The sequence below is a fragment of the Asterias amurensis genome, chromosome 2, assembly GCF_032118995.1.
Source record: "Asterias amurensis chromosome 2, ASM3211899v1".
Taxonomy (NCBI): domain Eukaryota; kingdom Metazoa; phylum Echinodermata; class Asteroidea; order Forcipulatida; family Asteriidae; genus Asterias; species Asterias amurensis.
Genome location: NC_092649.1, coordinates 20884777 through 20908757, shown reverse-complemented (window position 1 = coordinate 20908757; position 23981 = coordinate 20884777). Strand labels below are relative to the sequence as shown.

General features: G+C 38.2%; 1 protein-coding gene across 3 annotated transcripts in view; it reads left to right on the top strand.

Moving 5' to 3' along the window:
- LOC139934007 (solute carrier family 23 member 1-like) overlaps window positions 1–23499 on the top strand; it is a 43410-nt gene extending 19911 nt beyond the window's left edge. For 2 of the 3 annotated variants that reach the window (XM_071928271.1, XM_071928269.1), the window contains 11 exons: window positions 13748–13905; window positions 14291–14382; window positions 14948–14997; window positions 17124–17305; window positions 17840–17960; window positions 18457–18631; window positions 19421–19674; window positions 20542–20671; window positions 21037–21180; window positions 21888–21983; window positions 22402–23499. In XM_071928271.1, the coding sequence (XP_071784372.1) occupies window positions 13754–13905; window positions 14291–14382; window positions 14948–14997; window positions 17124–17305; window positions 17840–17960; window positions 18457–18631; window positions 19421–19674; window positions 20542–20671; window positions 21037–21180; window positions 21888–21983; window positions 22402–22715 (1710 nt within the window). In that variant the 5' untranslated portion in view covers window positions 13748–13753 and the 3' untranslated portion in view covers window positions 22716–23499. Of the gene's footprint in view, window positions 1–4218; window positions 4530–13747; window positions 13906–14290; window positions 14383–14947; window positions 14998–17123; window positions 17306–17839; window positions 17961–18456; window positions 18632–19420; window positions 19675–20541; window positions 20672–21036; window positions 21181–21887; window positions 21984–22401 lie in introns of those variants that run through there. The other variant, XM_071928270.1, reaches the window with a different exon arrangement.
- The last annotated feature ends 482 nt before the right edge of the window (window positions 23500–23981 follow it).

Genomic DNA, 23981 nt, shown 5'->3' with positions numbered 1-23981 from the left:
TTTTTATGGTTTGTAAACCATGATTTGTGAGTGCACGCTTTTATGGTTTGTAAACCATGATTTGTGAGTGGAGTTTTTTTTATGGTTTGTAAACCATGATTTGTGAGTGCACGTTTTTATGGTTTGTAAACCATGATTTCTGAGTGCACGTTTTCATGGTTTATAAACCATGGTTTGTGATTGGAGTTTTTTTTATGGTTTGTACACCATGATTTGTGAGTGCACGTTTTTATGGTTTATAAACCATGATTTTTGAGTGCACATTTTTTATGGTTTATAAACCATGATTTCTGAGTGCACATTTTTTATGGTTTGTAAACCATGATTTGTGAGTGCACGTTTTTATGGTTTATAAACCATGATTTTTGAGTGCACATTTTTTATGGTTTGTAAACCATGATTTGTGAGTGCACGTTTTTATGGTTTATAAACCATGATTTTTGAGTGCACGTTTTTATGGTTTATAAACCATGATTTCTGTAGTGCACATTTTTTATGGTTTGTAAACCATGATTTGTGAGTGCACATTTGTATGGTTTGTAAACCATGATTTGTAAGTGCACTTTTTTTTATGGTTTACAAACAACGTTTTTGAGATGTGTAAATTTTCATGGTGTATAAACCATGTTTTTTAAGAAGTCTCAATTTTCATGGTTTATAAACCATGTTTTTTAAGAAGTCTCGATTTTCATGGTTTATAAACCATTGTCACAAACCATGATTTTATGGTTCATTTGTTATGGTTTATAAACCATGATTTGTAAACCACGATTTTTATCTTAAATTTTCATGGTTTATAAACCATGTTTTTAGATGTCTCAATTTTCATGGTTTGTAAACCATGATTTGTAAACCATGAATTTGATGTTTTATTTTTTATGGTTTATAAAACATGTTTTTAAGATGCGTAAATTTTCTTGGTTTATGAACCACGATTTGTAAATGTTTTTTGTATGTTCATGGTTTGTAAACCATAAACTTAGACACAACAAATACTTTACTGGTATGTTAACCATAACAGGATTTGCCAACAGTTTCTATGGTTTACATCTAATTGCTGTAAACCATGGTAAAAACAAGCCTTAAAAGTGTCAAACAATTAATGGACAAACGGCGCCCCATAATTTTCGAAGTTTGCATAATAATGTCCATGATGTTAAAGGGCCAAGGTAATTAAAGGTTTTATAGAAAAAATACCGCATGGTCGATTTTGCACAATCTGACAATAGCAGTAGAAAGGAAAAGAAGCAATCTTCCCTTCTAACATCAACAGTGCTGTTTTCCCATCGTGCAAAGAAAGAACACTGAATAGGCTTTAACCCTATGGCTAGCATTTTTCATGGCTTCATAAAGACTTTTAAATTTATAACAAAATGTTTTTGCAGGAGAACACTTATGCAATAGAAAATTTTTAGGCTTTGAAAAACAAAACTATTATCCTACCGACGTATAGTCTTTTTTCCCAAGGTTTTCAGTTTGTATCTGCAATGGGCAGGGGTCCGTTCATATCCAGCTTCACGCAGGCAGTCAGCCAATTTTGAGAAAACTTTCCCGTTTCTTGTAGGCAACTAGTTTCAAAGTGTTATCATCACTCCATCGGTCATTTCTACTCATCGTAAGAAATTGAGCAACAAATTGAAGTAAAATATTTACTGTCAGGTGGTAGACAGCAATGTCGATCCAAGAACTCAAATCTGACTCTGGACAACAAAAGTCCACCAACGGCCAAGTACATGTAAATAAGAAATACCATACACACATGGCGTGTGTACGAGAAGGAAGCTTGTTCACGCCAACTATTAATTATTGTATTCCTATTCCATTCACGTGGTCAATTTTTTTAATTAATATATTTATTTGTAAATTACAGATGTAATTCACTTTTATTTTCGTACCTAAACGTATAAACACTTTCAGAAGGAGAAAACAAAAAAGGGCTATTGTTACCACGCGAGTTATTTGGCGCGCTATTTTTGACGTCTGTGACCTTTCGAGATTAATGACGTCTCAACACAGTGGAAGCAAAAGGTGGGGTAAGTTAAACCCGCTTTCGTTCTCACTAGCTGCTTTTCCCGGGAAAAACTTTTTGTCCCCGGGGTATAACTCCTTTAACCCTACCCCTTAACTGGGTAAATTATTTCCCGGGAAAATGTTATTTCCCGGGAATTTTTTTGTAGTGTGAAAAGATCGACTAACATTTCCCGGGAATATCCCGGGAAATACCTGTAGTGTGAAAAGGGCTAAAGAGGCGCTGGTAGCTGGATGGAAGTAACGACTGTGGATGAGTTTCAGTGTTCGAATAACCATACACGCATTAACCCTATTGCTTTAGGTCCACAATTAAGGAATGAAGTTTGATTCATATTATAATGACAACGAGCAAGCAATTTTCTAAGCTTTATGTCAAATGACTTATTTCCAGTTACAACATATAAGGAGAATCAGACGGTACCTTGATAATGATACACTCCATCATAATAATATCAACGTCTTATGGCGCACGTATTTACCAAACAACTTACTCAAGGCGCTGGGATGGGTATAATTTATACAAACTTTCAGAAATACAGGTTTTTGCTGTGATGACTCCTGAGACCAAATTTGGTTTACAAGGTTCTACGGTGCTTACAGCAGCCACCCAGCACAGCCAGGAACACCGGGGCAAACCTCAGAACTCTTTTCGATAGTGCACTGGGTTCTGTTACATGCATTACACAACATACGGGACCAACGGCTTTACGTCCCTTCCGAAGGACGAAGCAATGGTTGTCAGAACTTTAGTCCCACTGACTTTAGTCCTATTGACTTCTATTTAATTTTTTTTTTTTTTTAATTCAGTGTAGCTGGGTCAATGATTTGGATCTATCCCCCGACTGTCACTTGGGAATCGGTAGTTCCCTATAACTCAACTTTGACAATAAAAGTCTTTATTCATATCCTCAAGTAAACAGACAGGTACCTGCTACTCAGAATGGATGCAATGAAATCATTGGGTTATCGTGCAGTGGCATGAGCTTTCCGTATATATTCGTATACACTCGTATATACTCGTATCTGCTCGTATACTCGCCTCTACTCGTATTCATACTCGTATATTCTCGTATATACTCGTATTTACTCGTATCTACTCGTATACATTCGTATCTAGGCCTACAGTATTATGTATAGTATTAAAAGAACCTTTTACTTTAACGCACCCACCCTTTGGAACCGTGTTTCTGCTACCCTTCATTCTCAGTGACGAACCCGGTCTCTTCGAAATACACCTTAAACCATCAGATGCAAAGATTATTGTTTTTGTAAAGTTCTATTGTTAAGTTTTTTTGTAGATTGCATTGTATTTTGTTAGAATGTATTGTTTGTAAAGTGCATTGAGCGTTCTCAGAACTGAAATGCACTCTATAGACGATGTGACTTCTGACGTCACACGAAAACCACAACATGATTCGCGCGCATACCGCCGGGCAAAACCTTTGTGTTTTGGCAGCCAGCTCGAAAGTGTATGCAATCTTACCATGACTACGTGTCTTTTTGCCCGGCGAAACATGACGTATACAGTGTTTTGTCAACAGAGGGCTGTTTAAATGCAAACATAGGTCACATCCAGCCGATTTCACGAAACTGTACGCAACTGCGTAAGTCCACTTGCGCAACGTTTATGGAGCAACTTACGCCATAAACGTTGCGCAAGTGGACTTACGCAGTTGCGTAAAGTTTCGTGAAATCGGCCCATCGGCTATAAGAACGTCTTAATGTTATATGTATGATTAAACTAATGTACTTTGTAATTATTCCAAAGCAAAATTAATGTTGAGAACATGTTACGGATACAGTTTGTCGGTAACATTCCATAAACTTCATTCTGTGCAGCCTAGAGCAAGGACGACGCAACAATTGTTCAACATTGTTTGAGAATTATGATAATATCTGATTTTCGTGGAAACCAGTATACAAATAAGTCAAAACGTTTGGTGCCCGTATAGTACAAAAAAATCACACGGAGATATTACAACCTTTTCATTTCATAACTGGTCGCTGGAAGAGCACTGACATTTTCTTGCTGTGTTTTGTTATTGTCTGGAAATATTGCACATTGAAATATAATTTACTTGACCCCAATTCAATGAGCACTCAAAAGAAGTTGAAATGTAATTGTCCGCGCATATAATAAGGTTTTTTTTACGCTTGTATTGTCACTGGCTATTGTGAGCGAAGTTTTTGTTCTGGTTTCAAAAACGGTGTGGTTCCGACCTTCCGCGAATCTAAAAGGGAACTCCCGGTGCCAGATATTTGAACAACTCCACCCAAACGGGTAGCAGAATACGATGGCCGCTACAAATGATTTCGAACTTGAAGATGGGACTTTTGAACAATCCAGCTTTTCGTCGGTCCCTAAAGCTTCAACTAATGGGATTGATTTGGGTAATGGAGTGGACAACTCGACCAAGAAAAAAAAAACCCTCCACGGGCTGGTGTACGGCATTGAAGACATGCCTCCGTGGTACACCACTTTTGTTCTCGGACTGCAGGTGAGACTTTACACAGTAAAACTAGCAACAGGGTCAACTTTGTTTGAGTGCATTTCATGTGGCATAGGAAGGCCAAGATATATAAATTTTGGTTTTACTCTTACACCGATGTGTCTAGCACTGTATTTTCCGGAGTCTTGTGAAAACACTTCCACATGCATATAGCTGGAGTGGGTTCGAACTCACGGCCCTTGTAATTCTAGAGCAGTGTCTTATAGACCACCGAGATTGTCCGGTAGCTTTTATAGAGGCAGTTAGAATCCTATATTTTAGCAGCGGGTAAAGCAACGAGGGATAAATAATGATAATTTTGTTTTTACCCTTACACTGGTGTGTGTTAGCACTGTATACTCAGTACTTTCCCGAGCCATGTGAAAACAAATCCACATGCATATTACTCGGGTGGGATTCGAACCCACGGCCTTTGAATTTCTAGAGCAGTGTCTAACCAACTAGAACACAGAGATTGCCTGGTAGCTAAAAGCAGTTCGAATCCTATGTATAGTTAATCCAAATGATTGTTATTAGGGACCAGTCTAATTTTAGATTTAAAAATAAACCTTTAGATTTGAATTTTCGAGCTCAAATTTTCACAGGTTTTTTATTTAATTCATATGTTGAGATACTCCAAGTGAGAAGACTGGTCTTTGACAGTTACCAATAGTGTCCATGCCTTTAAATAATGCATTTACGGTGATAAATATACAGTACAAACACAAGGATTTGTTGTTGTAGTGAACTCTGCCAGGAGTTAATTTATTCCGTACTCTGAATTCAGTGGTGAAACGCAAAATAATAAGGGATTTCCCTTTATTTTAATTCCATCCAGTGATATCCACTCATAAAGAAGTATACCAATTCCAATTATAAATACACTTTGCAGCCAATCTGCAAAGGTTCCCAATTCCTCACTTTGCGAACGGTAAAATTCCAATCCGCAAAGGTTCCCACTTCTCAGCGGTTTGCCATAGAAGGTACCAGAACATTTTACAATTATTAGGTGTTCGGGCCAACAGCCCGGAACACCTCTTATTTTTGTTCGGTTTTTTAGGTGTTCGGGCAACAGCCCGAACAACTCATTGATTTTATTCGTTTTTTTTTAGGTGTTCGGGCAACAGCCCGAACAACTCTTTGATTTTGTTCGGTTTTTTTTTAGGTGTTCGGGCAACAGCCCGAACAACTCTTTGATTTTGTTCGTTTTTTTTTTTAGGTGTTCGGGCAACAGCCCGAACAACTCATTGATTTTGTTCGTTTTTTTTTTTTTTTTTTTCTTTTTTTTTTGGTTTTTCTTATTCTTCTCGCTGTCGATTGTCCGCAAGAAATAGCATAGTTGCGAAGCTTGCATTAAGTTGAAACTTTGCACACAAGTAGACAATAACCAGTCGATGATGCGAAAGTTGTTACGTCACGATGACGTCATCAGTTGACGAGATACACTCATTCAAAGTTTATTATTTAAAAAAATCATAACTTTAGATCTACATGAGGGATTTTTACAATCCATACATCATCGGAAAGGGCAATTAAAACTCCGTAAACACCTTACAGACATTACCCCATTTTTATTTTGTCTTCCGGCTCAAAAGAGAGGTTGAAAATATCAAAATTCATGTATAAAGAACTACAAAATTCCCCCATTGATTGCGCGTAAAGATTTTACGATTACATGTACACGTACTTTGTCACCACGTGTAAGCATGCGGTGCATTGCGGTCACCACGTGTAAGTATGCGGTGCATTGAGGAGCATAGTCACTCTCTGCACCGCGTTTTGATCGTTTTAGTCTGCGTTCGAGGCATTCTCAACATAATGTCAGTTTTCTTCAAAAGTAATTGATTAGTTTTATCTACGACCATACTGCGTTGATAACACCGGTTCTCGTCCGGTCACTGAGGTTAAGCAAAATCGGGCCCAGTCAGTATTTGGATGGGAGACCACGTGGCGACCGAAAGTTGGACTGTTTATTTTTGTATTTATTTTTTTCTTCTCCTATAAATAGCCTCCTTTGTAGTCTGTTTTCAAGGCGTTTTCAACATACATTTCCTTTCCGGCTAGTTAGTCTCTTCTCCAGTCGTCATTATGCATTAAGCTCCTAAATCCTCAACCACAAAAGTTATTTTGACAATCTATACATCATATGAAAGGGCTTTACGTATGTAGTCTGTTTTCAAGGTGTTTTCAACAAACATTTCCCTTTCGGTTAGTTAGTCTCTTCTCCAGTCGCCATTATTCATCAGTTCACGTTTCCTCAAACACAAAAGCTATTTTGACAATCTATTCAATATATGAAAGGGCCTCACGTATTCCACAAAAATGGGTATGTTGGTGACCTTCTCTTGACTTTTTGACCTTTTTAAACTGGATGAGCCTGTAAAATGCTTTGAAAAGCCATTATTTAAAGGCTTTTAGGTTGAAATGTACACTTTTTGATGCTTTTTCCATAAAATTATTACACATCGAGAAAACTGTTTGGTTTTGATTTCTTTGAAATTTGACGGGATACTTACAATACTTGTTTCATTTATTCAAACACTGACCCAACAATAGCCGAACACCTAGTGTTTGTTTTTACAAACACTATATCTAGTGTATTTTTAAGTTTGTTCGGCCAACTCAAAAATACCTTGTCCGCTAACAAAAGCACCTTTCCCAAACGCGTATGAAATTGAAACTTCACACATAGATAGGTATTTATTAGGAGAGGAAACCGTTTAAGTTACGTCATGATGACGTCAACCGTTCTTGAATGATGGTCAATCAAAGTTTTTTATTAATATAAAATCATAACTTCTGATCTACACAGGGGATTCTTACAATCAATACATCATCGGAATCATCATTCAAAACTCCGTAAACGCCTCGCAGACATAATCCCATTTTGACCTTGTCTAACGGTTCAAAAGTAAGCATTTGTATATTTTCTTGGCCTAAGTGTTTATGCCTAACGCAGCATACCCCTCGCGACTATAGCTTGTTCAGACTTGTTTACACATTATACGCCAGTGCCATGTGCGTGCACATGGCGTGATTTTCCATTGATAAGTTTTGACTGGCAAAAGGTCACCTACGGAGCTCCAGGAGTGCCATCCAACATATCGAATTACCGACACACGTTATCTCATCAAAACGACTTATTTCGTGGAATCAGTTACTTACCGACATATTATTTTGCTAAGTCGACTTATTCAAAACAATCAGTTGACTTAACAACATAATTTATCTCACCAAGTCGTCTTAGATAAAATGGTAAGTCGACTTACTGACATAATTTATCTCACCAAGTCGACTAACAGTAACTAATTAAGAAGTTTACTTAGACACAGCCTGCACACGTTGCAACGTGTGTGTATTGAGATTGCGAGTTAGGGCCCGCGTGATCGCTAATATTGTGGGCCTGGGATGCAGAAGAATAACCACAATCTAAGACTTGAATCAAGTCTACACCTCGTCCAACTCCGATTGTATTAGTCAATTCAGGCATCCTCTTCAATTTTATTTTATGTAACAAGCAAAATTATTAATTTACTGATTTTATTTAAAAAAGGTTAATGGCTGTTAGCAAACTGCGTCCAACTAACATTACATGGTGTACATGTACTTGCAAAATAGTGTTACTGGCCTCACGTTTTGACCCTATTAAATAGCTACGTGAGAAGAATGAGACAATAAATCATGAATTCAGTTCAAAAGGATAAAAGTTTGTTTTCGTCATATTATTCATCAAACTATAAGCCTTTACAACAAATTGTATGTATGGAAGGTACCAGACAGCACTTAACGAAGCCGAGTTGAAAAGTGACAATACCAAAGTGCAACCATCAGCCGTGAAGTTACATTATATATGATGGTTGTCAAAAGGATAAAAAGGTTGTTGTCGACTCAACCACAACGAACCATGTGAATCTATTCAAACAAACAAAACCTTCTAAAGAATATCCATGCATAGATTTGTCAGGTGCAGAAAATTATGTCCCAGCCAGCACTGTGATTTATGTGTGTGTTTTACTAGTTTCCTCACTCCCCAACCAAAGTGACTACAATACGTCTCTATTGAATAACAATGGTATATTTCGACATGGTTTTTATTTTCAGCTTTTCCATAGATCCTGTTTTTTATGACTCCCAAAAATGGCCGACCGTGTTAGTTCGCAAAGTAAAAGGAAAACCACGCAATTTCGAGGCAAATTTGTGTGGATCATTTTATTCTACTTTTACAACATCTTTCCAACCATTATGTATTTTATAACAAACGGTTACAAACGCTTTTTATAGACCAACTCGTCCGATCCAAGGCAACGTGTTCCTTTAACGCATATAATGTTATTTACATAAAATAAGAAAATACTGGAACCCAAAACCGGGCTAAGCATACTAATTATGTATCGTTTGGAACCTACTTAACATCTCCTGCCCTAGTGGTGCCCGATCCAAGGCGTCAAACATGACTTAAAGCCATTGGACCCTTTCGGTTAACAGTATTGCCCAAGGCCCATACTTCGTGTATCACAACTTCTGTAACAAACCTGTGAAAATTTAGGCTCAATGAGTCGGTCATCGGAGTCGGGAGAAAATAACGGGAAAACCCACCCTCGTATCCGCGCGTTTCGCCGTGTCATGACATGTGTTTAAAATAAATCCGTAATTATTTTGACCCAGAGGTGCTCGGTCCAAGTTGTCAAACATAATGATAATGAAGTAAATTTAATCACAAACAATGGAACCCCCATGAGCGGGCTAAGCACGGGCTAATCATACTAATATTCTGGTAGCACCATGTAATGCTTTACAAGGTGCTGTGGCGCAATTTTGCTGCCGATCGGACCGGGAACACCGGGGCGAAATCCTTCTCTTTTCGATAAGTACACTGGGTTTCTTTTATATGCGTTACATAACACATGGGACCAACGGCTTTACGTCCCATTCGAAGGACGAAGCAATGGTTAAGTGACATCATAATTTTGTAAAGTTAAGAAAACTCCTATAAACATCTTTTGACCCAGGTGTTCGGTCCAAGTTGTCAAACATAATGATAATGATGTAAGTTTAATCACAAACAATAGAACCCCCATGAGCGGGCTAAGCACGGGATAATCATACTAATATTTTGTAACCGTTGGAACCTACTTTATATCTTTGCCTGGTCAAACATCATTTAAAGGGGCATTACAGTATTACATTTAGTTTTAGCCCGCAAACGTAAAGTTAAAAAGCAATATAAAGACTAGGAAATAGAGTGCTCTCATAGTGGTGCACAAGGTTTGATACACACACATCTCAACGCGTGTTCAGGCTGTTAAGTCAACTTCTTAGTTTCTGTAAGTCGACTTGGTGAGATAGTTGTAAATAGTTGCGTTAAATAATAAGTTTACACTTGGCGCCTCATAAGGGAACGTGTTCCTTTAATTGTTAGTTGTTCGAGCAACAACCCTTTTGATGCTAAATTACCATAATACACATCGAGAAAAAAATCTTTGCATTTTTAACAACACTTATTTCATTGACTCAAACGCTGACCTTGACGAATATCCGAACACCTTGTGTTTGTTTCTACAAACACTAAATTCTAATTTTTTTTTTTGGTTTTTCTTATTCTTCTTCTCGTCGATTGTCCGCAAGAAAAAGCATAGTTGCGAAGCTTGCATAAAGTTGAAACTTTGCAAACAGGTAGACAATAACCAGTAGATGATGCAAAGTTGTTACGTCACGATGACGTCATCAGTTGACGAGATACACTCATTCAAAGTTTATTATTTAAAAAAAATCATAACTTTAGATCTACATAAGAGATTTTTACAATCAATACATCATCGGAAAGGGCATTAAAAACTCCGTAAACACCTCACAGACATGACCCCATTTTTATTTTGTCTTCCGGCTCAAAAGAGAGGTTGAAAATTTTAAAATTCATGTATAAAGAACTACAAAATTCCCCCATTGATTGCGCGTAAAGATTTTACGATTACATGTACACGTACTTTGTCACCACGTGTAAGCATGCGGTGCATTGCGGTCACCACGTGTAAGTGTGCGGTGCATTGAGGAGCATAGTCACGCTCTGCACCACGTTTTGATCGTTTTAGTCTGCGTTCGAGGCGTTCTCAACATAATGTCAGTTTTCTTCAAAAGTAATTAATTAGTTTTATCTACGACCATACTGCGTTGATAACACCGGTTCTCGTCCGGTCACTGAGGTTAAGCAAAATCGGGCCCAGTCAGTATTTCGATGGGAGACCACGTGGCGACCAAAATTTGTACTGTTTATTTTTGTATTTATTTTTTTCCCCTAAAAATAGCCTCCTTTTTAGTCTGTTTTCAAGGCGTTTTCAACAAACATTTCTCTTCCGGTTAGTTAGTCTCTTCTCCAGTCGTCATTATGCATTAAGCTCCTATATCCTCAACCACACAAGCTATTTTGACAATCTATACATCATATGAAAGGGCTTTACGTACGTAGTCTGTTTTCAAGGTGTTTTCAACAAACATTTCCCTTTCGGTTAGTTAGTCTCTTCTCCAGTCGTCATTATGCATAAGTTCCTATGTCCTCAACCACAAAAGCTATTTTGACAATCTATACATCATATGAAAGGGCTTTACGTACGTAGTCTGTTTTCAAGGCGTTTTCAACAAACATTTCCCAAAAATCGTATGACCTTAACTTCCGGTCGTTACCCTGGGTCAAAGTTCGCCTTCGTGTATTTTACATCAAAAAAACAACTTTTGAGCTTTTAAACAAAAGTAAAGCTTGTACAAACTTAAAACTTACTATGTTCATAGGCAATAGTGAGTGGAAGAAACCGCCATATTTTGGGAATGATGGCGTCATTGATGACGTCATGACAGGGTTTTTAATTTTGAAAATTGACCATTTGCTTGTTGCTGTATCTCAACGAATAGAAAAGCTATGATGTTCATATTTCAGCATCGGATAGATAAAGACTTGGACAACATTTGAAAAGTTAACGCCAAAATCGTACGACCTTAACTTCCGGGTCGTTACCCTGGGTCAAAGTTCGCCTTCGTGTATTTTACATCGAAAAAAAAACTTTTGAGCTTTTAAACAAAAGTAAAGCTTGTACAAACTTAAAACTTACTATGTACATAGACAATAGTGAGTAGATGAAACCGCAATTTTTTTGGACTGATGACGTCATTGATTAGGTCATGACAAGGTTTTTAATGTTGAAAAACGACATTTGCTTTTCGCTGTATCTCAACGAAAAAGTTCGACTTCGTGTTTTTTTCATAAAAAAAAACAACTTTTGAGCTGATCTACGGCATAACTCAAGATTGAGATCGATTTGAACCTTGAAACTCAACAGATAGTTGAACCTTAGTATTTTTAAGACAACACAGGCCTAATTACGTCATAATGTCGTCATCAGGTATTAAATAACAATAAAATAATGTTTAAATGTGTACAAATCATATGGCGAGAACGTTTTGGGGGGAATTCCAACAGAGCTCTCGTTTGTTCAACAAAATAGGGTGCTGTTGATTATCAAATCTGTGTACATCATCCCGTGCAGAGGTAGCTAAATTTTACAAGGGTTTCCATAAATTGCAAATTAAAACCTAAAGCCAATCTCACACAAAAATATTGCATTTGTGAAGAAAACTGTGACACAAGTTTAACTATAAAAATTAACGACACGTTGTAGAAAAAGTCATCTTTATGGTTCAATGTTTTTGAACTACGTCATCACGTAACGCCCAACCGAACACCGTATTTTTGTAATTAACAAAAATGTTATGTCTAGTTATAATTATAAACGCATTCATTGACTGGAGAAACTCTGGTTCAATGAGGTTCCCACTTCCAGCGAGTTGCCAAGAAGGTACAAATTTAATTTACTTCTTTATCATTTTATTACCACCATATTTATCCATATCAATTCACATAAATTAATTTACCACTTTCCTCACAGGCTTCCATGCCTATTAGCTAGTTTATAGGAAAAACCTTAACTTACCGCTTTAATTTTAGTTAAGTATAAGTTGTAAGATTATTAGTCAACTCAATCTGTATCACGTATGCCGTAATACCCTGACCTTTCCATTAAACCCCAGGGAGGGAGGGGAATCTATCTTAACTCTTTGGTAGCAGAATATTCAATGACGGTTCCCAGCACCCTTTCCCCGAAATGCCTTGCTTTGGTTGAAAAGAACAATGGAACCACGTCTGAACCCTGACAATCCCAATCGCTTAGCCCCGATATGACTGCGTATTTCCCGGTGATAAATCGGTTTACTGCGTTATGCATTATACCCTATTACCCACCACACAAAGCTTCGGCGTCTAGCCAGTATTGTGTAAATTTAACATGTTATTACATTTGCACATGATTGATAACCGGCATGAATAAATGTCAATGTCCTTTTTTCCTTTCTTGATTGAATGTGATTTTGCAAGTTCCCATTGTTTCTAGGGACAATTGTCCCAATACGGTATGGTTTGAATGGGACACTTCATAAGCCCATCGTTCCAATGGGACATAATTTGATAACATAAGAAATGTGTTTGATTGAAAAGAATTCTACAAATTCCCATTTCCATGTGACATCATTTGTGAGTCCCATTAGAAATGTACTGGGTGAAATGGGATACTGTATCGCCCACTGGTTTCAACATGGTCCCATTGAAAATGGCACTGGGTGGCCATGGGTTCTGCAAACTCTCGTTGTTTCCATTGGGACAATTGTCCAATAAATATGATGGGTTGTGTCTGTGTGGTCCTTGTTAACATACATACACAGAATTATGATATAAATTTCAAAGCAACATGTTGCTTTTAAAATTACAGTGTTCTTTGTTTTTGAATTTTTTTTTTTTTACTTTACGCAAAATAATTTGAGTCGCATAAATGGCCGACCGTGTTAGTCGACGAGGTAAAAGGAAAACCGTGCAATTTCGAGGCATATTTGTGTGGATCATTGTATTCTACTTTTAAAACATCTTTCTAACCATATGCATTTTATAACAAACGGTTACAGACGCTTTTCAAAGACCAACTCGACCGATCCAAGGCAACGTGTTCCTTTAACAATGGGTGCGTTCGATTAGCTTCCCCGGGTCGACCCCGGTGTGTTTTTCCATGACGAACGTGTGCAGATAATTACCCACGTTCGTCCTGGGGAAAAAACACGCCACACACCGGGATCGACCCAGGGAAGCTAAACGAACGCACCCTATAACTACTTCACTGATGTCATATTTACAGCACTTCATGACGAGTTTTGGCGGGAATGTTTCTTCGGTGTTAATCCTTGCTCCATATTTCTGCATTGATCACGATGCTGCACTAAAAGGGCAGCTCATTGGTACCGTGTTCGTTGTCAATGGGCTGGTAACCATCCTTCAATGTACTATTGGAGTAAGGTATTGCAACTCATTTGATTCTCTGAATGTTGTTCTCCCTAAGCCAACATGGCATGTTTTAAGCAATCTTTTAACTATTTTCGGTTTCTGCTATATGGTACAAGTTGCCTGCTAAGATCAAGAATGCAGTATATTGCTGGAGTACAAAAATGTGTGCAAACGAACAAGTTGTTAAATTTATTTTGATCCTGCACTTAGGTCGGGGCTACATTTAAAAGTGCAAGTAGGTTTGGGGCTAGAATTCGGTTGGGACTGCAAGTTAATGGCACATTTATTTTCGGTCAGCCTATATAGTGCTCGGGCGCATGCACCAGTAAATTAAAGTGTTTGACTCATTTCGAGTTCGAAAAAATGCTTAAAAATAACACCTTTCCTATATACACAGATTGCCGATTATCCAGGGCGCAAGTTTTGCCTTGCTGGTTCCAACCATTGCTATTCTACAAACAAGAGGCGAATGCCTCCCCGTACAAACAGGTAATCGTCATTAAAGAGTCGTTGTGCAATGTCGGGTGGGACGTAAAGCCGTTGGTCCCGTGTGTTGTGTAACGCACGTAAAATAACCCAGTGCGCTTCTCGAAAAGAGAAGGGGTTCGCCCCGGTATTCCTGGTTTGATTGGCATCATATTGCGCCATAGCACCTTGTAAACCATTACATGGTGCTATGTAAAAGGATTAGATCTCATATTTCATACGTAGTTCCACATACCTTACAAAATACTGCATGTTAAAGCGCATTGAGCGTCACTTCGGCTTTAACGTGGAAAACAACGGAGAACATCGTACAGACTTGTAAATGACTAAGAACATTTAAATATTCCCACTTAGTCTTTCTCCGGAAAACGATCAGAGCATACTGATCGAAACGTCGATTTGAAACCAACGTTTTTTTCTACAGAAGCACCCCAACTCATTTTTAGAGATAGTCATTACGTGGTGTTACCGCAAATCTTTCCGTATCGTATTTCCAGCATGCAGAGTTTCAAATCCTACTTTATTCCCAAATAAAACAAAAAACATGACTGGCTTTTTGGTTTGACAGATGAGCAGAAGCTAGCAGCTGGTGAAGATTGGTTGTCACGTATCAGAGAGGTAAATTCATAACCCATTAAAGGAACACGTTGCCTTGGATCGGACGAGTTGGTCAAAACAAAAGCGTTTGTAACCGTTTTTTATAAAATGCATATGGTTGGAAAGATGTTTTAAAAGTAGAATACAATGAACTGTGCGAACTAACATGGTCGGCCATTTATGGGAGTCAACATTTTGACCCCCATAAATGGCCGACGTGTTAGTCGACAAGGTAAAAGGAAAACCACGCAATTTCGAGGCATGTTTGTGTGGATCATTGTATTCTACTTTTACAACATCTTTCTACCCATATGCATTTTATAAAAAACGGTTACAAACGCTTTTCAAAGACCAACTCGACCGATCCAAGGCAACGTGTTCCTTTAACTCATTGGTTTTTGTTAATGTAAATTGATTGAACGTGATTCAACAGCGGAATCAAACAGCTGAACGTTGAAGGAACATTACAGATTTTTTTTTGTTTTGCGAACAAAACAGTTGCTTAAAGTGTAAATTTGGGGTGTCGTGTTCCGAGTGGATAAGAGCACCAAACTCAAGCTCGGATGTTTCTGTTCAGCAGAGTGTGGGTTCGAATCCCGGTCGTGACACTGTGTCCATGAGCAAGACACTTAACTAAAATTGATTCTCTCCACCCAAAATTAAATGGGTACCTGTGAGGGCAGAGATGGTTCTTTGTAAATGATTTAGCCGATTCATGTTGCATGTATACGCTCAGGGAGCTGAGATGGTTTAGGGAATGAAGCCCCATTGACCAGGGGTAATAATGTTGGAAGCGCTTTGAGACGCCCTTCGGGTGTGGAGAGCGCTATACAAAAACCAGTTGTTATTATACATTGATACCTCACCATGCAATGCCTCAAATCTTATATGTTATTATATAGGCACTCAGTTTGTAAACAAAATGGTGACATGGTCTATCGGTTTAACATTTGTCATCAAATAATGTCTGCATCGATGTAAATTAACATCAGTTGCTTTTATGTAAATGATCCAAAACGAACGGTGCCTCGATTAAACTCCTTTTTTTTTAATTGGGAAATTTTAATCGGGGATAAAGTATACTACTTCGTTGCAGGATAATAATGAAAGAAAAAACACCCTTGTCAGACTAAGTTGTGTGCTTTCAGATGCTTGATTTTGAGACCTCAAAATCAAATTCTGACGTCTCGAAATCAAATTAAAGGAAAGTTACTTCTTTTTCAAAAACCATGTTGCTTCAGAGGGAGCCGTTTCTCAGAATGTTTTACATTATATACCTCATATATAGAATTCTCCAATCTGATTGGTTAAAAATTGAGTCATGGAAATAGCTATGCCGCCTTTTCCCATCAAGATGACGTCATGGTGACTATATGCCCGGGGTATAGTCAATTGATTATGCCCGCCCTGAAAATAACGCAACCTTTTTTCGCAGACGACTTTTCACCGTAGTCAGTGTTGATGATAAGAAGAATCTTTATTCGATGTATAAAAGAAAAATTGACTGCTTTGTAATCGGGGCACAGTTAAAATTATAGGCCCTCGGTGATGTCAAAACCATGGCTATGAGCTTCCCTCCAGGCATAGTCATGGTTTTGACATCACCTTGGGCCTATAATTTTAAATGTGCCCCTCATAGCAGTCAATATTTCCATACCATCAACAGCTCCTTTTCACTCGCTACTATTAAAGGAACACGTTGCCTTGGACCGGACGAGTTGGTCTATAAAAAGTGTTTTGTAACCATTTGTTATAAAATGCATATGGTTGGAAAGATGTTTTAAAAGTAGAATACAATGATCCACACACATTTGCCTCGAAATTGCGTGGTTTTCCTTTAACTTTGCAAACTAACACGGTCGGCCATTTATGGGAGTCAAAAATTTGACTCCCATAAATGGCCGACCGTGTTTGTTGACGAGGTAAGAGGAAAACCATGCAATTTCGAGTGATGCTTGTGTGGATCATTATATTCTACTTTTGAAATATCTTTCTAATCATATGCATTTTATAACAAACGGTTACAAACGCTTTTCAAAGACCAACTCGACCGATCCAAGGCAACGTGTTCCTTTAAGTAAGGTTTTATGTTAAGTAATTACCAATAGTGTCCACTGCCTTTAATGATTTATTGTCTTACCTGACAGATCCAAGGCGCTATTATGGTTGCATCTTGTGTACAGGTGGTTGTAGGAGCCACTGGTGTCGTGGGGCTCTTGATGAATTTCATTGGTCCCCTGGCAATAACACCAACCATCACGCTGATTGGTCTATCCCTTCACCAAACAGCAGCGTTGAAGTCTGGCGCTCACTGGGGCATATCTGTCTTGTACGTATACATACTGTCACAATGTTGTGATACATGGTTTTAAATAATGTCTGTATTGTCTGTTTTGTAGAGTGTCATGGCCGAGTGGTTGAGAGCATCGAATCCAGTTCTGATGCTAAGTCACCGGAGTGTGGGTTCGAATCCCGGTCGTGTCCTTGAGCAAAATACTTTACTATAATTGCTTCTCTTCACCCAGGGGTATAAATGGGTACATGCGAGGATAGAGGTTGATATTGTGAATGAAAAAGCCTTCGGCAGCTTGGGGCTGTATACTCCCCAGGGAGCTGAGCAAGATTAAAGGAATGTTATTGGCCCAATGACCAGGGGACTATAAATGTTAAGCGCATTGGTACGGTTTACTGTGAAATGCGCTATATACGAATTTGTATTCTTATTGTATTGTGTTTATACGGGATTTCAACATTATTATCAACTTTGTATAAAGGTATTTCAAAATCAGCTTGTGTAATAAAGATATGTATTATCGTTGTTCGTTTATTCTTGAAATCCCCCTTTTTCTTTTACATGTATTAGGACAACCGTTCTCATTATAATCTTCTCGCAGTTCCTACCTGAAGTTGGGATACCATTTTGCGGCTACAATTCTCAAAAGAAGTGCCATGTGACAAGGTTTAAGCTCTTCAAGGTGTTTCCAGTAAGCCTGAATGTTCTGTCGGTTCCTATGGCCAGCAAATCGGCGGCGACAATCATTATTGAATGGAATTGAATTATGTTAAAAATGTTAGGAACTTGTGTTGCGTCATGTTTCATGTTCGTCTGTGCGTTTGTTTGTCTGTCTGTCTGGCTGTTTTTTACGAGCCCATGCTGACCAAAATGGCCCCATACTCTATTTATTTATTTGTTTATTTATTTATTTATTTATTTATTTATTTATTTATGTTGACTGTTAATGGTATGTTTTGCTTTTCTCCGTAATACATGTAACTGTCGTTATTCTGTTATGAGAGTATGGAAATAAATGTATTCCTGGATTGAATTGAATTGAATTATATACGAAGCAAACAGCCCATGGAACATCAGCTAGCGATTGTACATACTCCTTTTTTAATCCTTTCTCTATGCTAGGAACCTCTGTTATACATATTGAAATGTGTCAGATTAATAAGTTCTGTTTTGCTTTCCCCAAATAGATCATTTTGGCTATAGCCACCGGCTGGCTTTGTTGTTTCATATTCACGGTCACCGGCGTGTTCCCTGACGTCCCGAATGAAAACACAACAGATCCTGGGTACGGATACCGTGCTCGAACCGATCTCAACAGTATTGTCCTGGAGAGCTCGCCCTGGTTTTATTTCCCGTATCCAGGTAAGCTTTATTATTGTAACAAAAACACCAGTGTATTACTAGCTGGAATTTGCACTTTTAGGACACTAGGTGGCAGCAGACTAACCAGGTATTTCCATTGTCCATGCGAGCATCTTTATTTCCATTTTAGTTAATTGTTGTTTGTAAGCTGTTTTGTTCCTAATCGTAGGTCTTATGTTTGTCCGTTTATCTTGTATCTGTCTGTCCGCAGGCTGACAAGCCTCGGCTTATGAAATCGGCCTCCATCTTTGTATAAACTACTCTGTTCGCTAGATATACATTACATATGCATTCTGTAATGCTGTGTATTTGAGAGTAAGGACATATATTTGAATTAAATTGAAACATTCAGAACTATGCTAATTACAGAAATTTACCTGGTAAGTCTGCTGCCACCTAGCGTTCCAAAGTTGCTCATTAGTAAAACACGTTCTTTGTGAAGCAGATACGGTACCATTGGTATTATCGTCAGTCAAAGTCTTTATTGTTTTGTGTAAATATCATATTAGTTTGAATCCGACTCATTTAAAAGGTCTTTTTTTTTTTTTACTGTACGCGAGCATTTGAATTACCCTTTTTGGGATGTAATAAAGATTTTTGTGTTGTATTGTATTGTCTTTGAGTTGAGAGAGACCGCCATAATGGCTAGATAGCTTAGTTGGAAGAGCGCCGGCACATTAATCCGGAGATCGTTGGTTCAAATCCCACTCGAATAAACTGTTCTTTGTTTAACCAAAATTTAATTGCACCAATTTAAACATATTAGTTTCGCTCCGCCTCTTTCAAAAGGTCAGTGGGGTACGCCCACCCTGACACTGTCAAGTGTTCTTGGCATTGTGGCGGGAACTTTAGCGTCCATCATAGAATCAGTTGGCGACTACTACGCATGCGCCAGGTTGTCTGGTGCCCCGGCTCCTCCAAAGCATGCCATCAACAGAGGTATCGTACTGGAAGGGATCGGATGCATACTAGCTGGTGCCTGGGGGACTGGAAACGGAACCACTTCATACAGCGAGAACGTTGGAGCAATTGGGCTTACAAAAGTAAGATCTACAATAATTTTGTTATAAGAACTTTACAATCAGCTATCGCACAGTCACCGACTGTACTATTGTAAACAAATTGTGTCTACTTATTAACGGTACGGTAAAAAATCGCGATTTTTTAAAAGATCCCTAAGGAACACAGCTGGAGCTAGATGACAGTACCAGCAGAATCTTCGACCTATACATGTACCATTTAACTTCGAAGCCCCATACAAAAAATGAACACATTGACATAAATTACACCACAGGTTCTTATATCTTAGCCGCAAGTTGGATTTGGGGTATTTTCTTTTTGTTTGCTTTGGTTCCGTGGCTTCAGCGAACCTGTCAGAGTTTGTTATACCATGTCAAAAAAGTTTAAGAGCAGCCAGTGTTACCCGCAATTTAAGCAGTACAGTTTAAATTAACTGTATGACCATGCGTTGGTGTGGATGTTGTCATACTACGTCCACTTAAAGGCAGTGGACATCGACACTATTGGTTATTACTCAACATAATTATTAGCATAAAAACTTGCTAGGTAACGAGTAAGGGGGAGAGGTTGAAGGTGATTCCGAGACCTCAAATTTAGATTTTGAGGTCTCGAAACCATCATTTGAAAGCACACAACTTCGTGTGACAAGGGTGTTTTTTCTTGCATCGACGACAAATTGAGCTCAAACTTTCACATGTTTGTTATTTTGTGCATAGTGTTGAGATACACCAAATGAAAAGCCTGGTCTTTGACAATTACCAATAGTGTCCAGTGTCTTTAAGCATAAATCTATGACTGCATGGGTTCTCTATATACATGATTATATTTTTCTTAACAACTATTTCTCACAGGAAACATTTGTTGATGGTTGTCTAATATTATTTCTACAGGTTGGAAGTCGCGTAGTTGTGCTGGCTGCTGGTTGCATTATGGTTCTACTTGGGCTGGTCAGTAAACTCAGTGCTCTATTCGCAAGCATACCTGATCCAGTCGTTGGGGGCGTACTCTGTGTGACGTTCGGTAAGTGTTTGTGTTCTGTGTTATCCTGTTCGTGACACTTTACACTTAAAAATCGCCAAACAATTACTCAAAAAAATGAGTAGCATAAAAACTCTTTTTCAAACTAGTAATGGAGAGCTGTTGATAGGTATAAAACATTGTGAGAAACGGCTCCTAGTTTTTGAGAAAGAGGTTATTTGTGCCACGAGGGTGTTTTTTTGGTCATTATTCTCTTGCATCTTTGATAACCAAGTTAGTCCAAATTTTCACAAGTTTGTTATTTTAATGCATATGTTGGGATACACCAAGTGAGAATACTTATCTTTGACAATTACCAAACGTGTCCAGTTTACTAACCACTGTTTATTTCCATGTTTTTTTATCAGCGATGGTAACAGCCGTCGGCTTGTCCAATCTACAGTACATTGACCTCAACTCATCTCGGAATCTCTTCATCGTCGGCTTCTCTATACTAATGGGACTCGTGGTGCCTCACTATCTCCAAACAAACCCAGGTTCCATCAATACTGGCAAGTAGAAAACGGTTTTTATAATTATGTGTGTGTGTTTTTTTGCAAGTTCGCCCAACCATGCATTTAAACTGTGTTTGTAGTAATTATCATAGAACTGCAAAAGTTGATATGTTTAAAATTTCAAAATTTCTTGAGACTTGCCGGCTTGATTACTGTCAGTCTTTTTAAGGGAAGCCTCGCTCTGTTGTTTAGGGATGATGATGTCTGTGAGCCACCCATTAAAAGCAGACCCAATGTACCTATACAGGGTGTCTAAAAAAACCTATACACTTTTGACAAGGTTTATACATATGAACCTCTTCCCCAAGAAATGTGTAAGCTCCAAAGTACTTAACTCTCACAGATTGGAAGGCTCATTACTGCGATGCGCAACCTAAATTTCATACCCATTGCAAAAGTGAGCCGTGCTCAACCAATCATTAAATATTTTCGGACTTTTTGGTGTCGTATGAAAGTTGAGTTCATAAGCTATCCATACATATAATTGGTTCTATGAAAGGAACTTTGAATATCATAAAAATATACCAATATATCCTTAGAAATAAAATAAGAAACATGAGCACTTCACTTACTTGAGAGAAAATAGGTTTGTAGGTCAGGATTACTTTCTTTGGAAGAGTTGGTCACAGAGTCACGGTGAAACCGGCGAGTTCTGCGATTCTGAATGATGTGAATGTCATGTCTAAATGTTCTCCTCTACACAGGGTCGGGTGAAGTCGATCAAGTCTTGACGGTAATTCTGTCAACCGGAATGTTCATTGGTGGATTTCTGGGCATTTTGCTGGACAATACCATTCCAGGTGAGATCATGTCATAAATATTGATGATTTAGGCATTTAGGTGTCTTAACACCTAAAGTTGTTGATATTGTTGTAAAATATCATGAGAAACGACTCCCTCTGAAGTAACGTTGTTTTTGAGAAAGAAGTAATTATCCACTAAAATAACGACCAACAATCAGCTGATGCCTTAAGCGTCGGAAACCACAATGTTTTTGCATGCATTAATATCTTGAAAGTTTGAAAACCAATTGAGTCAAAATTTTCACAAGTTTGTCTTTATGCATATGTTGGGATACACGAAGTCAGAATCTTAAATCGACAATATTACCAAGTCTGTCCAGTTCCTTTAAATTATATTGTACTCTATTGACCAATGTGGAAATAAACGTAAATGAAATTGAAATTGTAATGGAAACTGTCGTTATTTTCAATCCAGGAACCAAAGAGGAACGAGGCTTCACGGCGTGGCGTGAGCACATCACTGGAACAGAAAATGAGAATGACGAACCAACGGATGTTAAAGTTGCCGAAGAGGGGGTAAGTAAGCACCCGAGCCAGACGACTAACCCACCCCTTGTTGAAGAGACTACAACTTCACTTCCAAAGTGCTACGACCTACCATTCGGTATGAGGCTCGTTAGACGTTGGACCTGGTGCTCGTACTTACCATTCAGTCCAACATTCAAGAGTTATAAATGCCCTTGCATAAAGAGTGATTTGGAAAAGAAATCAGAGAACAACTCCAGTTAGAAAGTATATGAAAAAGCGGAAAATGTATCATGTAAACTACAGACCTACATTTTTAAGGAAACAAAGAGTTAGTAGTAAAACATTTGCAAACTTGATTTGCTGACTGTGGTACGCTGATATACAGATTATTTGCACATGACGTCATTTACCATTATTGGTTTTCTAATGATTTAAGATAGTTTAAAGGCAAAATAGGAAATTAATGGCCGACTTCACTCCATACATTTTATTTTATTTAACCCATAATAAGCATAGGTTTACATTCCTTAACCTCAAAAACAGGTCTTAAGATAAGTATTTTTACCGGACAACATGGTGTCATTTTAACACCCCGGTACAGGGTGTTATATAAAAGCACAACAGTTGGAGAAAATTTAAATATACAGAAATCATTGTCTTTTACCATGAAAAAAAACCCAGCTTACAATAATTGAATTAGAGGACAGTTGAGGTTTTAGGACTCCATTGTCTATGCACAAAGGTCTTTCTCCTGTAGTTTCAGCCTTGAAGTTGTTTTCCCTCTTTCAAATAGGAACAAATGTTGGTTTTGCGGTCAATATTATAACTTAATTATAATAATATAGGTATAAAGGGTGCAACGGTGTCAATTTAACACACGCCTGTAAATTTGCTTCATGTCCACTTAGCATTTGTTGAATCCTTGAGTCCTTTTTGTCATGTAGGGCAAAGCTGTGTCAATCCTTTTGTTTTCAGATGGACAGACAACAATGGTATACAGGGTGTCTCAAAAAAAAGGTAATCCTACTTTAAAGGTTTTTTTTATGGCCAGACTATATGTTTACCAGCAGAAAGCATGGCATCATCTTAAAGCTGAAACCTTGTGCTTTTCAATGATACATTTGGTTACATTCAAGGGTCACGCATCAGCGAGCACCATTGTCTTGAAAATGTGGTGCAAAAATGCAGTTGGTTCACTTTTACACCCTTGTCATTCTGGCCTTCAGACTGAGTCTGTAAACCTCAGGTTGTCACAATGGTTCAGCTAACGGAAGAACAGAGAATCTTTGTGGTCAAGAAATGGTATGAAACAAGAAGTTTGCAGGCTACACGGGATGCCTTTGGAGAAGCATTCCCAGATCGAGAACCACCAGCAAATAAAACAATCTGGGCCAATGTGAGAAAGTATGAAGCACACGGAAACAGCTTCAACTGCATCAAAGGAAGTTCAGGAAAGCCAAGGACAGCGAGATCTCAGGAAAACATTGATACCCTATGACAGCAATGATTGACCACCCATGGGAGACA